Below are 16,052 nucleotides of genomic sequence, written 5' to 3' on the forward strand. Positions count from 1 at the left end.
AGAGAGAGAGAGAGAGAGAGAGAGAGAGAGAGAGAGAGAGAGAGAGAATATGCAAAAATAATGTGAACAAAACTTCTTAGATGAGGGGGGCATGAAGACCCATAGACACCCGCAGATAATGCTCTTGGGTTTGCATTCTGCTAAAAGAAAAGAAGGCTCCAAGGAGTCTTTGATGTCCCCACAAGACTTTGATGCTGTGTCAAGACCACGGGACAAAGGCAGCACTATCCATGCAAATTCAGAAACAGAAGAAGCTAACATGCAAAGCCATTCTAAGTGGTGGCAAAAGCTCTATTCCCAGAGAAATGTCCTGGCACTTTATCAAAAAAGAAAATATAAAAGCAAGGATGAGCAATATGTGTGTGTGCATATGTGTGTATGTATGTATGTATACACACATATTTAAATCCATCTCTTGGAAGAGAATAATTGTTAGCTGACTGGAGGATGGCCTAGACATACTCACAAACCTTTGATGTAGCTACCTTCTTTGGCTAAGAAAGCCACTATCATACCAAAAGGAAAGATGTCCTAGACTTAGGTTGCTTCTATATCTAATAACTATTTTAATCTACAGGATCAAACCAAAAGCATACCATAGATTCACATGAGAGACTTTTAACATTCCCTGTTTTTAAAACTGGTGGTTATTGTCATCTTTAGCAGGTATAAAGATTCAGTTACTCAAAGTCAAAGCTGGAAGGAACTCCAGCTAAGTTTTTTTATTTTTTTGGCTTAGATATAACAGTACCATCCCCTCATTTTACAGATGAGGAAACTGAGTCCAGGGAAGGAAAGTGACTTGCCTAGGGCCATGTGCAGGAAAGAGTGAGGCATGTGCTCAAAGTGTGAGCATACAGACAAATACACACACATAAACTTTGTTTTTCAAAAGCCTTTAAATGATTTTTGGAAATATGTGCAGAGGCTTGTTACAATATACAATGTAAAATTTCCAAAAGTATTTTAATCAAATAGCAAAACAAAAAACCAAAAACACCCTAGATTTTGGGGTGAAGAAGTTAGCATTTGAGTTTTAACTTTCCCCATCAAAGGCTTTATTGCAAGAAGAAGTCTCCAGTAGTTGTAATGAGATTCTTATTGGGCATTCACAAGGTCCAAGTTTAAAAAAAAATCAGCATGTAACAACATAATTGAAGTGTAATTTCAAAATGAAATGTTATGACTGTCCAAGGAAATTGCATTTTAATTCCTAACTGGTGAAAACTGAGGGCTGGTTCAGCCTCTATGTAGGATCAGGACTGTAGCCAAGAGATGCACCAGACACTTAACTATCCAATCCCAGAGAGAGTGCCAGCCTCCAGCACAAGACTTAAAGACTATTTAGGTGGTTCAGAGAAGGAGGAAAGTTAAAGAAATGCAAGCAATGATGGAATCAGAATCTGGCAGGGGATGTGCTGGCAAATGTTTAACAACTGGCTCTCCAAAAAAAACGTACAGAGGACAAATTTTTAAGTTTAATTCACATCATCAACATTTTCTCTATCCCTTTCTTATATCTAGGTAATCAACAGAACAATAAATCAAGCCCTGATTATAGTTTGTTTATTTCAAAAGTGTAAATGTTCACACTGAAGATTTAAAAATTGGCTCCAAACCTGAAGGCTCTTGCTCCAGCACACCCCTGAAAACAGGGCAGAGGGCCTAAACAAGTTCCTACGAATGAATACTCTATACCCACAGGTGAGAGCACTGACTTTTACTCCACTCCTAAATTGGAATTTTCCTACATAAAGCACATGAATAAATATTTTCCTTCTAGGAAAGTGAAAAATTATGGATTTTCCTCTCACATGAGCTACACTCAATGCACACACGAAAGCTTTTTAGGCAAGGGTCAGTTCATAACTCTCCCTTCCAAAACTCCTCAAGTGTTCTTAGTTGCATAGCACTTATAGCCAACATGGAAGAGGTGTTATCAGAGAAAGGGGCTGGTAAGGAAGTAAAGGTCCTAACTAGATAGCTTTTTAATGAAATTAGGCTGTGAAGAGAGAATTGTGAGATGATAGCTGATGAGATAGAATACTCAAGGAAAGGCTTTTAAAAGATTATCTAAGGAAAAAAAGAATGCTTTCAGTTGGGAAATCAGGAAAGATGGCAAAGAAGAATTGGTACCTGAGCAAATCTTTGAAGGAAAATAAGGATTTTAAAAGGTGCAAAGGAGGAATAAGTTGTTACAGGAATCAGAGTCAGTCGGTATGGCTCATGGTAAACCTGTATGGATACCTACAGCTGTCAAGTTCAGGGAACACTCAGCAGTATGGTATGGCTGGAACATGAGTGAATGAAGAGCGCTAACAGACAGCTAGAATCCCTAATAGAGAAATGGTCAAAGGACATCAAGATACTGTTTTCCAAAAAAAGAAAAGTCATAACAGCTACGTAAAAATGCTCCATATTTTCTAATGATAGAAATGCAGATTAAAACAATTCTAAAGCTTCACCTCACAGCCACCAAAATGGCAAAGGTGATAAAAGATGTAAATCAGTTGTGCATAAATGGTCAATGCTGGAGGGGCACTCTTGATATTTTTCAAATGATCACATCTGCTAGTTGTTGTATAGATTATGATCATCTAAGTGAAATCTCAGGTTTCTTGGGATGGAGTATTGGAAATAATCTTAGACGCCATTTAATTCATTCTTTCAGTCAAGATATAAAGTTAGATCTTTTGACTCCAAATCTAGTTCTGTTTCCTGGATACCATAAATCCCATTTTATTCACAAATGGTCTTGCTCTGCCTGTCACATGTAAAGAATTTCCCAAAAGTAATCAAAAAGATCTCTCTGTCAGGGGAGGAGTTTGGGATATAGGATCTACACATAACAAACTAATTTCATGGTGTCATGATGATATGAAAATTTCAAGTCCTACTTGGGCAGCAGCTTTGCAATATTTTGGCTGGCCTGAACCATAATCACCATAATGTAGGAGATTTAGAAGAGATGATGGCCATGCAACTGAAAGGCATTTTACTGAGGGAAATAAGGAACTTCCTGCCTGTTGGAGGTGCCTCAGATGAAAATAGTTACAACTATGCCAAATATTCACAACCCCCAGATTTAAATTCTAACCTCGGGAGAGGGTCATGAGAAGCTTCTTAAAGCTTTTTGTTGTTGTTGTTGTTGAAGAGTTGAGGTTTTCCTAACACCTAAAAGAGAAAATTTCTAACCTAATGTAACTTTCAGGGTTGACATCATCAATGGATGGCCACAAAACCTCCATGAACCAGGATCAGTGTCTCATCCTATTACACTAAGAATTTTAATCTACCCTCTTAGAAAGGGGAGGAAACTGGTAGAAGAGACTCCTCCTCTTCCTCCTCTTCCTCCTCCTCCTCCTCCTCCTCCTATGAATCAGAATCACAGAAACTCAGTTCCAGGGAACTTCAGAACTCATCATTATCTCCTATTTATCTTGTATACCGCTTGTTTGTACATACTAGTGTTCATGTTGTTTCCCTCCTTAGACTGGATGCTATTTGAGGACAGGGACAGTGTTTTTGCCTTTCTTAGTATCCCCCAGTGCTTAGCACAGTGCCTAGCACATAGAAATCAATGCTGGTTGATTGACTAGTTAAGTCCAATGCATAACTGGCCCAATGCCCAACTAATGTACCTTTGGTCTGGGCTGCTCCAAGAGCCCTTTTGGCAACAGAGGCACTGAAGTCTCATTTAAAGGGAGTTTTCCTTTCCAATCCTGCTGTCATCCCTCAGTAGACCATGACTCAGAGTCAGTTACAGAAGGGAGAGGAAATCTAGGACAATCCACCTACCAAAGAAAATAGCATTTCTGAAAATAATAATAGCAGGCATTTGTACAATGCTTTATATACATCATCTCGTTTAAACCTCACAAAAACCCTGCAAGGCAGGTCCTATAGATAGTATTAACCCCATTTTACAGATGAGGAAAATGAGGCTAAAAGAGGCTAACTTGTCCACGCTCACACATCAAGTATGTGAAAAGAGTTGAACTGGAATCTAGGGCTTTCTTATTCCAAACCCATTCTACCACACTGTTTCTAAATCCCTTCAGAACCATCTTCCTGGCACCACACACGGAACTGGGTAATGCCACATCACTGGTGCATATACACCAAAGATCACTGTGATAAGATCACTTATCATTAAGACTGACGTTTCTGAGTTTTAATCTTCAAAGCAGCTACAAGCATTGATCACCAGACATATGCTGGAGGGCTGGGGGGACAAGGGAAAGTTTTCAAAGACCCTCATCAGGGCTAAGGGAACGGATAGTCTTTAGCTGGATGTCAGATTTGACAGGTTATGCACAATTTTTTTTTTCCTTTTTCCTTTTTTTTTCTTTTAACTTGTAAAACAAAATTGTAGAAATAGTAAGTGGCCCCACTATGAATGGGAAAGCATTCCAAAGCCCTCAATTTCACACTGGTAAAGCAAGTAACCAAGCTATTACTTCAAGTTTGTAGGGGATCACCGTATAGCCCCTAGAAGAAAATAAACATCCCACCCTCTCACCCGGCCCAATCTGCAGCTGTGATTCACACAAGGGACTCAGCTAAGGCCAAAACCACAAAGTCTGTGCCTTCCCAGGTTCCGAGCAGTAGCAGTTCCAGAGAGTGATTTACAGTCACTCTGTTTATATTCAGCGTGGCCTATCGATTCTTATTTACACTGAGGAGATTTGTTTTTTACCTTTTTGAAGTTTGAAACAACTTCCCTAAGTAGGAGACTGGGTAGCTGAAGGGTCAGTAATGTGATCCTGACCCATCCATCATTACGTCATTGGCTGGCTGCTAGCCTGGCCTGGTGGTTCTTAAAAGCTGTTACCACTTGAAGGCTGGCTGCCAGTTTGAGTAGCAGCCTATGCCATATTAGTTGCAGATACATGTCTTCAACAGAAACAAATACGGAGGCACCAAAAAACCCAACCAGAAGGAGGATAAAAATGGGGCTTAGACCTTAGTCATAGGTCTGCACCAAGAAGACGGCCCCCGTATTTGCTGCAGCTCAAGGCCACGAAAAGCTGATAATGTCTATCACTAATAGACTAGATATGGGGTCATGGAAACAACCTTGGATTTGATGTCAGAAGACCTAGATTTGCATCTTGGAGCTGCCTATTTGCTACTGCTGCTGCTGTTCTCTGTGTGACTATGGGAACATTCAACCCCTCTTGGGTCTCAGTTTCCTCATTTGTAAAATGAAAGGACTGAATTAGACATTCTCTAGGATCTCTCCCAATTCCAAATACTAAAATTATATGACTTTTTCCGTTAATGTTTAAGAGTATTCCTTTACTGACACTTCAGGTCTACAAAGGACTGGTCATAGTACCTTATAATAATATTACAAGTCACTGTGAATAGCTTTGGCAAAATAATAAATTGTGTTTCAAAGTGACTTTTTCAAAGGAAGATATCCCAATGAAGGCAGTTGAACCAATGAACAAAAGTAGCAGTGTAAGTACAGGTCTAAATAAATTTATTGAATTTTTTTTAGTTTTGTCTGACTCCTCATGACTCCATTGGGTTTTGGTTTTTTTTGCAAGATACTGGAGTGATTTGCCATTTCCTTCTTCAGCTCATTTTACAGATGAGGAAACTAAGGAAAACAGGGTTAAGTGATTTGTCAGGGTCACATAGCCCCAGGCCAGGTATTCTAACCACTTTGCCACCGGGCTGTCCAGTACAAATAAATACAAATATGCTAATTGCTCATGGAAATTAGGTGTGATAAATGTACACAGGGAATCCCTCTTAGAAGACTGGGGTTGGGAGCTAAGTATTTTATGTTAGGGATCATTCAGCTAACATGCATTTATTAAGTTCTGTGTGCCAGGAGCTATACATAGATGCTGTTATGTTTGGAGGGATATCATTCGACCTGTAATCCATCCAAACTCGTGCAGAAACAAGCTTTACAATAGAGTTCTACTGTATCTCCCCTTACACTTGAAGCTAATGCCGACGTGCTGCTGCTACCCATGTGTCCATATAGACATGACTGAAAAAACCAATGGATGACCTGTCTGCCTTCTGATTACAAAGCTCACATTGTTCACTAGAGATGCCCAACCAGGAGTGAACAGCCCTGAGCGCACATTTCTATGCCTAAGGTCATAAAGAAGCAAGTCCTGCTGGAAAAGTGATTCGAAGTTATATAAGTCAAACTGGGTCCTTTTGGAAACAGGAGACATGTCTCAGGTACATTAAATAATGTTTAAAGACAACACAAGGCATATTTATTACAATTTAATCAATATAAGTAGTATGTAGGGTTCAAAATTAGAAGCACAGTGATGTTTTGGTTCAAACACAGGTTCATGAGAGATCCAAGAAATTTCACTTAATCACCCAGTATCCGTTTCCACATCTGTGGAACTACAATAACAGAACAAAACAACCTTTTTTTTTTTAACCTTCTAATTAATTTATAAGGATGGGTGACATTTATGTCTTTACTTAACACAGTATCTGGAATTTGACTGTGAGCTACTTGAGAGCAGCCTTTCTTTTTATTAATTGTATTCCCAGTGCTTAGCACAATGCCTGGCATAGAGTAGGCACTTGATAAATGTTTATTGGGCAGCTAGGTGACATAGTGGATAGAGTACCAGGCCTGGTGTCAGGAAGACCTGGGTTCAAATCTGGCCTCAGACACTTACTAGCTGGGTGACCCTGGCCAAATCACTTAACCTTGTTTGCCTCAGTTTCCTCATCTGTAAAATGAGCTGGAGAAGGAAATGGCAAACCCCTCCAGTAACTTTGCCAAGAAAACCCCAAATGGGGTCACGAAGAGTTAGACACAACTCAACAACAAATGTTTGTTGGATTAGATTAGTACGTGTTTGATAAATGTTTATTGACAGTCAGGTATATCATTGGAATTTAATAAATATTTGTGTATTTGATTCAAGTTTTCTCATTAAAGGAAGAGCTCACCTTTAAATACACTTTTAGGCTTGTAAAGCGCTTTCCTTAACAAAACAAAACTATTGTACCCATTTAACAGACAAAACAATAGGGCTCTGAGAAGTGAAGTAATTTGTCCATGATTACCAAGCAAACAAGTTCCTGGCCTCTTCACTCAAGAGGTCAATGATCTTTCTACTATTCAGCATCGAAGTCTCCAAACTGGGGAACAATTGTATTCAGAATTAGGTAAAGCTTTAGGGTTTTCTCAAAGAATTTGAAGGAGTCTAATTAGGGGGAAAAATCTAAGATTAGTGATTAGTAAGCATGAAAGAAATGATCTACTCTGCATCAACATTGACCTCAAATGCTGCCGCCAGAGTCGGCCCAAACAGTCTGCCTTGATTGTTGGATGCTAATCACTGCTGACATTTCTTTACTCTGCTATACAAATGTGCTCCCAGCAAGGAGCCCATTGGTTTCTGTTCACAATACTCCTATAAAGATACCCTTAAGGTAAAAGTCACAAAAATGTTTGGGACAAGGTGAAGTAGACCCAGCATTACTTACTTCATTAAAATAGGCCCTGGTGTTGTTTGAATAACACACACACACACACACACACACACACACAAACACACGCACACACACACACACACACAGAGGGGATATGGAAGTACTGTGGGAAACACTGATTCCCTATTGGTAGAGTTGCAAACTGGTCCAACTAGTCTGGAAAACAATTTGGAATTATGTAAGAAAACTTACTAAATTGTTTTTTAGCCCAATGATATCACTGCTGGAGTTATACCTCAAGGATGTTATTGACAGTAAGATACATAAATATTCATTCAGCATTAGTAATACCAGTAGTATTAGTTAATAATTAATAGCAGTATTAATTAATAGTACTAGTATAATTAATAATAGTAGTTAATTGTAGTAATATTAATTAACAATTAATAAATAAAGTATGAGTAAATAAAATAAAATATAAACTACAGTAAATAAATAAATAAAATAACATTAATAATGGCAAAAAAGCTGGGATCAAACAATGTATCCAAAAAATGAAAGAGGGGGAGAATGGTTGAACAAATTGTGACATATGAGTGTAGTAAACTTTTACTATACCATAAGAAAAAAAATGAATATAAAGAATTCAGAAAAATGTAGAAAAACTTGAATGAAGTAGTACAGAAGAAAGCATAGAACCAGGAGAACTGTGTACTTTTCATAATATCTTCCTCATTAGACTCTAAGCTCCTTGAGGGCAAGGAATGCTTTTGCATCTTTTTGAATCCTGATATTTAGCATTGGGCCTGGCACATAGTGGGTGCTTAATAAATGTTTATTGTTTGATTGATGTACTTGATTTATGATGTAAATAAGGGCACTATTCCCTAACAACAAAACAACAAAAAATAAAAAATAAAAAGAATAATGCAGGTACCAAACTATTAAAAATTTAATCAGAGGCCTGGCCAGTGAAGACTTTGTCATTCTAGCACGCTCATATCTGCCCTTCCTGAGAAGTTGTGTGAAGTTGTTCCTTGTCTGATTCCAATCTCACACCTCGAACTTTGGGCATGAGTGACTAGAGGATTGCGATGGATAGTGTGATAGTGAAAAGTCCATGACTAGATGTGGGGCAAGAAGAACTGATAACTCAGGAAAAGCTGAGCTAGAATTGAGTTCGTATAGAAAAGGGTCCACCTGACAATCTTTGGTCTTTTTTTCCTTCCTATTGGGGAGCGAGGCAGAATTTCTCTGTGTTGCCAGGTAGGGAAAAGGGCAGCTTCTCTAGACTAGCCTTTGTTTTGCCACCAGTGTCTGTGAGCACATGGTAGCTCAGTTTCTTTTGTGTTTATCCTTTCCTAGTTTAAGGCGAATGAGTATCCTGAGATGGAATTAACCAGCCGACGATGGGAACTCACGAGATCCTGAAGTGCCATCCAAACCATCAGAAGTCTTACTAATAATCAGAGACAGCTGAGCAGTAGCAGGCAACAATAGAGGAAGCATCTTCAGTGACATGTAGAAAGATAGTCATCGGAGGATAGTGGTGCTGGTTTCAGGGATAGTGATCTCTTGTGACAGAATCACCATTTAGGAAGTCACCAGTCCTCAGGACCCAGAGGAAAGCTCCCCTCCACGGGAACTTCATGGAGGAATTGACAAAGGGAGAAAAAGATTTTCAGGACCAGGAGTTGGGAGGTACCACATTGCCACATATGTTGTCTACATGTGTACCTCAGTACCATTTTTAAGTTTGAGCCCAGTCTTCCCAGGGACCTTGTGGGTGCAAAAAGAGTGTATGCCCCGGTTGGAGAGAGGTACTGTTTTGTATCAAGCATTCTTGCTATACCTTTTCAGTAAATTGTTACTGTTGTTCAGTCATGTCTGACTCTTTGTGGCCCCCTCTGGGGTTTTCTTGGCAAAGCAACTAGAGTGGTTTGCCATTCCTTCTCCAGCTCATTTTACAGATCAGGAAACTGAGGCAAACAGGGTTAACTCACTTGTGCAGGATGATACAGCTGTTAAGTGTCTGAGGTTGGATTTGAACTCAAGAAGATGAGTCTTCCTGACTTTATGCCCAGCTCCCTATCCACTGTGCCACCTAGCTGCCCTTTCAGTAAATTACCTTTCATAGAAGCTAATTGATTTCAATAAGTTAACTAACAATGGGGCACACACTGGTAGGGGTTAAGGGGTCCCTTATTTTAAATAATTAAGTCACTTATTTTAACCCCAGAAACAAAAAAACCCCTAACTTTTCAGGGTTGCCTTGAGTGCAGTAGTAGTATTCTCTGGGTACCTGTCTTGCTAATTTGTTTAGCCAGTAGCCTAAAATAGGGTGATACAAAGTAGAACTCATCCTTTCAATTAACAAAAAGGTAAACTACAAAGGTGAACCACAACACATGTTATCAGTTGTGATCACTTTTTAAAGTTGGGTGGGGATGTATTTTGTGAGGGGTTTACTTGTGTATATGGTGGGATGTGTCTACTGTGTCAAAGCCAAAGCGTTATCAATGAAATTTTTAAAAGATGCAAGCTCCTACTTTTCCTACAACTGGTCTATTCTTTTTTCATATGTTGGGTAATGATATGCCTCAATTTGTAATATTACAATATGCAATTAATTGTAATTTTTTGGTGGTGAGAAGAGTAAAAACAGAAGTCTTTATAAACACATTCAAAGAACTTCCCTTCAATAGAGAAAGCAGAGGGAGAAAAAAGGAAAAGAAAGAAGGAGCTTAAGTGGAAGAGAGAAGAGTAAGGGAATCTTTTTGGGGAAGAGAGGAACATGATGGACAAAGAAAATGGAAGGTTATTACGGAGACAGATGAAATACACCAAATACAGTAGGTAAAATCTGACATCATCCCATAGGGGTAACGTACCACGCCTAATGGCCATACTATGTAAATGAAAAGTAATGCCACTGTAGCTGAATGTTATTGTTCATACAGTTTGAGGGGTTTTGTAAACCTGCCTATATGAATGTGATGACACAATTGCCAACAATCCTGTTTGACCCCACAGAACTGGAAAGTTGGAGACAAACACACAATAATCAAAGAATATTGTATCAATGGTATGAAAGAGCAGAATTGTTACCCCAAAGTAAAAGGACTTTACAAAAATTCTGAAACTGGTCAGTGTTAGCACTCATACAAATAGAAACTCACTTTATGAAGAGCTCATTTGAAAAAGTCTTTTCCAAGAAAAAAAAGAGACAAATAGAAAGCAAATCTCATTTTAGGATATTACATCAAAAAACTCTACCCAAATGAAATGACCATATGATAGTGTAATTATATACCCAGAACCATATAGCTACTAGGGTAAACTGTGTGCTGAGTATCCTGTCTTCAGCTATACCACAAGAAGCAAAAAGCTCTCCAAGAAATTTGCAAAAGTACAAACTGTAATGTGCATTTTGGTCCAAGGGCTTTCCCATCTCCCTGCTCCTTTTTCATATCCTCATGGAACTTGGCTCAGCTCTCCATCATTTGTTGGCAATGAAAACAAAAGTCAGCCTTCCAGGGCTAAGGCAGTGCTTAAACAGTGTTATGGAATTGAAGAGAATACTCACAATGGCCAATTTGCTTCCCTCTCACCCCAGTCATTAGAATTGAGTAACTACCTAACAGAACAATGCTTCTTCAGTAAAAAAAAAAAAAATGTCCATTCAGTCAGCTACTTTAACCTAAAAGATGACATAAGTTTAGACCAAAGTAGGAAGCATCACTCTACTTATTTTCCATTTGCTGTACATAGAGATCTGCAGGTGGGGAATAGTGGAAGGAAGCGTTTAGGAAGGACATTTAGACACAGGAAAACGGGATTATAAAATGATACCCCTTTTGTGGTCTCAAATAATTAACTATGGGCTGGCATAAACGATAACTGCTGGCATTTATATAGTGCTTTAAGCTTTGCAAACCCCTTTACAAATATTATCTCATTTGATCTTTGCAACAACTGAGGTAGGTAGGTAGATGCTATTATTATCCCCATTTTATAATTGAGAACACTGAGGCAGACTGAGGTTAAGTCATTTGTGTAAAACCACACAGCTACTACGTATCTGAGGCTGGATTTGAAGTCAGGTCTGCCTGACTCCAACTTCAGCACTCCATCCATTTCACCATCTCGCTCACTTGTTCTAACTAAAAAAAAAAAAAGCAACAAAAAACCCAAAACTATAAACTTTGTTGATTGGGACAATTGCACTCAGTTTTCCAATGTTATTTTGAGACTCCTTAATATCCACTTTCAATAGCTCTGCACAGTCTGGTGGGGAATTTCAGGTGAAAAAAAAAACAAAAAAACAAATGTCTCAGGGGAGTCAGAACACAACGATTTGAGCAGATCTCTCACTTAAATTACACAGAAAAGGCCCCCTTTCAGGCATTCCACCAAAGTGTGGTGGAAGAGGGCCAAAGAAACTAGTGAAAAATAAATCGGAAAACTGGGATGAGTTTAAAAGGACAAGGCCCATGGCCCATTGCTGGGCCTCAATTTCTTCATCTATAAAATGAGAAAGCTGATCTCTAAGGCCACTCCCACCCCCACCTCCCCAGGTGACACAGTGGGTAGAATCCTAAGCTTGGAGTCAAGAAGAACTGAATTTAAATTTGGCCTCAGATACTATCTGTGGGGCAATCAACGTCTGCTTCAGTTTCTTCATCTGTAAAATGAGGGTGATAGTAATAGTATCTGCCTTCCAGGGTTGTTGTGACAATCAAATGTAGTAACATACGTAAAGTCCCTGGCACATGGTAGGTCCTTAATTCTCTTTTCCTTCCTTCCTTCCTTCCTTCCTTCCTTCCTTACCTTCTAAAACAGCGATTCTTTGAAAAATCTGCCATGTCTACATCACAGGGCTGTTTGTTATGAGCAACAAATGTTAGACATTAAAACACTTTGGAAATTGTAAAAAATTATGATTATAGAGTTCATTTTTGTAAAGTGCTTTCCTGTTTAAAAAACAAAACAAAACTGTGAAGCAGGTGGTGAAAGTGTTCTTATTACCATTTTACAGATGGTAAAAACTAAGCTTCAGGGAGGTTAAGTGAGTTGCTGGAATGAACTCGAAGGTGAGCTTAGGTCTTTGCCTACTGTTCTCATGCCCTCTCCACTAGAAGTAACAGGATCATACCAGAATATTAGTAGGAACTGGAAAGTGTGAGGAGCTTCCATTGTGGAAGATCCTTCCACCAAGGCAGATCCTAACCAGTCTAGTCATATTAAAAGAAGTCCTGAAGGTTCGCCTAAGGCCATTGTCTTGTCTACCTTTAGGAAATAAATATCAGAGAGAGGATTTGAACCTGGGGTTCCCTCCCTCCAAGTCTAGTGCCCTAGCCACCATATCATATACTACCTCTGCTGCTAAAGCAGCAGCAGCAGCGGCTTCATAGCACCACTACTCAGCAAACGGCTTCAATTTCCACGTCTGAACAGATGGGCAGCTAGGTAGCCAAGCGCAGAGAATGTCAGGCCTGGAGTCAGGAAAACTCATAGTCCTGAGCTCAGATCTGGACTCAGACACTTACTAGCTGTGGTACTCTGGACAAGTCACTTAACCCTGTTTGCCTCAGTTTCCTGATCTGTAAAATGAGCTGGAGAAGGAAATCGAAAACCTTTCTTGTATCTTTGCCAATAAAACCCCAAATGGGGTCATGGAGAGTCAGAAACAACTGAAAAGAACTGATACTTCCAAAAGTGGGGCCCTCTTTGTCTAGTGCAGAGGTTCCCCCCGACTTCAAAAGATCCTTAAGCATTTTATCTTGGCCTTCAGATGCTGGTGAAATATAAAATAAAACCTGAAAGAACACAGAACCAAAGGATTGTAGAGCTGGAGAGACCTCAGAGCCATTTAATCCAACACCCTCATTTACTGAAGCAAAGACAGGTTATATAAAGAGGCAGGATTTGAAGTCAAGTTCTCTGATTCCAAAGCCAAAGGATTCTGTGTCTGCAAAGAGTGGGAGTCCAATTCTGATTGAGACACTAGGTCATAAGCTACCAGAACCCCTAACTACCTAAACCTTTTCATAGCATTATAGATCTAGAGCTTGAAAGTGCATGCTTTTATACAGAATAAAACCCCCAAAAAATTTAGCCTGGGAAAGGACATAAGCAATAATCCAGTCCAACCCTCTCATTTTACAGATAAGGAAACTAAGGCTTGGTGTTACTGGGAGAACTTGTGGACAGTCATACAACTAGTTATCAGAAAAACCAGAACTAGAACACAAGTCTCTTGGCTGTCTGTCCAGTGATCTTTGAGCATCACTGCTTCATTTTTTTTAAAACATGCTTACATAACTTCCCTGTGGATTTTTAGCTCTGATTACCCACAAGCTTTAATTCTTACCTGACACTCATTCACACTGAAATCACCTGCTTTGTTGACCGCATACAGTAGTGCCTTTTAAAGCCAAACATTTTATACAGTAATCTCCGTGGGCTTTCATTTAAAATAATAACCAGCTACTACTGGAGAAACAATATTCCTTTGGTACTGATGGGTTATTACAAAATTCCTGCTTGTGATTTAACACACACACACACACACACACACACACACACACACAGAGTTCATATATACTTTTTCCACAGTTCCAGTCATGTACAGTACTGCACTGTGTTAGCTCTGTTTGCTTTCTCTCCTCCCTACCTCTGCCATGAAGTTAAACCATCTGAGAAACATCTGAGGCTGATGGCTTCTTTCCTTCTTCCCCCCCCCCCCCCCCCCCAACGCGGTCTTGCTACTTGTCTTGTTTGGAATTTGTAACTTCTTGGTAATAACAACCGACAGAAACTGGGAAAGGGTTACCAGTTCTCTGTCCTGCACTTGTAGGCAAACACCTGACAAATCAGCTCACCTTGGTCATAATTCATCCGTCCCCACATGCACAGGGCTGCTTGGCAGGACAGCCTGTCCCATTCCCCTACCTAATGCAATCAATGCTGTGAAGCGCCTTCTCAGACAGCTCGCCAGTCACCCCTATGTCTCCCCAAAGCACTAGTGACTTGTGGAGCACTCCACTGAAACTCGAAGTTCCTTCCTTCTGGGAATAAACAGAAGAACTGTTTACCTTCCAGAGGGCGTCTCCTTTAGGAAACAAATAGCCGTGCCATGGGATGTCCTGTTTCGGGTGGCATATCTGAGGCTGAGGAATGCACAGAATGAAGGTGCTGCTGCAGGAGGAGGAAGGAGAAAACACAGCCTCCCAGGTGGAGGGGGGAGAGACACCTCCTTCACTTAGATCTCCGAGTACTCAGCGATAATGAGTCGATCAACAAACATTTATTAAGCGCTTACTACGTGCCTGGCATCGCGCAAAATGCTGGGAACACAAATATCTCCTACTCCCTGAGTGCTGGGCGGGAACTTGAAGGATGAATTGGGGGGGGGGCAGGGGAATGGAAGGAGGCGGTACCGGGAACAAGCGTTTGTAAGCGAGTGAAGTTTGTAAAGGAGGTAAAGAGGGAGAGGGAAGAAACACAGTAGCCCAGCAACCCCAGCCACATAGAGAGTCAAATTCTCAGCTGCCAGTCAATCCGTGTCAGAGTTCAGGAGAGGGAAGAGCTCCGAGGAAGCAGGTATTCTCAAGGCTGGGGGGGGTGCGAGTGTGCCCAGAGGTGTCTGAAGTTTCCAAAAGGATGGCGCACCCCTTTATCTGTCTGAAATCAAGATTTCATCTTTTCCCTTTTCTCCCTCTCCCACCCTCCATGGTCGCCTGTCAGGAGCTCAGAGTGCCTAGAAAAGCTTCGCCGTCCCCCTCCCTACACTCCCCTCCCCCAGCCGTCTGCCTTCCCCCTCCCCGGGAAGGCTGAGGGGTGTGTGAGCTTTGGAAGCACCACGTTGTTCCCTTTCCTCTGCAGGCCCCCACTCCGCTAGGCTGAAGCAGTGCTCCTCTGTCTCCCTCCTTCACTTTCACCTTGATAACTATAAGATTTCCCATCTCCCTTCCCCACACACGGGGCGACGAATCCAATTCCCCTGCCCTCCGGCTCTGGTGCGCACCAGCCTGAGACTGGCACGCATGGATGTACGGCTCTCCTCACTTCCCGGGGACGCCGAGGGGGACAGCCCCCAGCCCTATCTTCCTCCCTTTGCCCTTGTCCCCCAGACTCACCAGATGGCCATCCTATCTTTGGGATAGTCCAGCCGCTCCAAGCAGCCCAAGAAATGGGGCAGCGTGTGCGCAGCGTTGCGGGCCAGGATGGTTACGAACACTGTGGGTTTCTGCAAGGGCGACTCTGGGAAAACTACCACCTCCGCCCCTGCCTCCGCATCTTTGGGGTCTGCCTCGGCTGCGAAGCGCGCCCGCAGGCAGCTCCAGAGCGAAGCCAGGGAGAGTAAGACCAGCAGCCGAGAACAGGCGCCAAGGGTGGCGAGGCGCTCAGCCATGTTACGCGCCCGACAAGTCCTCTGGCGAGGCTAGCACTGAGCGAGGCTTCCCCGCAGTCTGAGCCGAGCGAGGAGAACAGAGCGGCCAGACGAGACTGAGCGGGGTTGGGCAGAGAGCGAGGGGGTGGGGATGAAGGAGTGGGGGTGCGGTTCTGCTGCGGAGCTGGAGCAGGCTGCTGCTGCAGCTGTTTTTGTGGTTGCT

General features: G+C 41.4%; 1 protein-coding gene across 2 annotated transcripts in view; it reads right to left on the reverse strand.

Annotated features, from left to right (window-relative positions):
- The window catches only part of COLGALT2 (collagen beta(1-O)galactosyltransferase 2), a 132,447-nt gene extending 116,645 nt beyond the window's left edge, over positions 1 to 15,802 (reverse strand). The window contains exon 1 of one of the 2 annotated variants that reach the window (XM_027868586.1): positions 15,576 to 15,802. In XM_027868586.1, the coding sequence (XP_027724387.1) occupies positions 15,576 to 15,586 (11 nt within the window). In that variant the 5' untranslated portion in view covers positions 15,587 to 15,802. Of the gene's footprint in view, positions 1 to 14,531; positions 14,559 to 15,575 lie in introns of those variants that run through there. The other variant, XM_027868587.1, reaches the window with a different exon arrangement.
- Positions 15,803 to 16,052: the final 250 nt, after the last annotated feature.

Source organism: Vombatus ursinus, unplaced genomic scaffold, assembly GCF_900497805.2.
Source record: "Vombatus ursinus unplaced genomic scaffold, bare-nosed wombat genome assembly UNPS02014789.1, whole genome shotgun sequence".
Lineage (NCBI taxonomy): Eukaryota > Metazoa > Chordata > Mammalia > Diprotodontia > Vombatidae > Vombatus > Vombatus ursinus.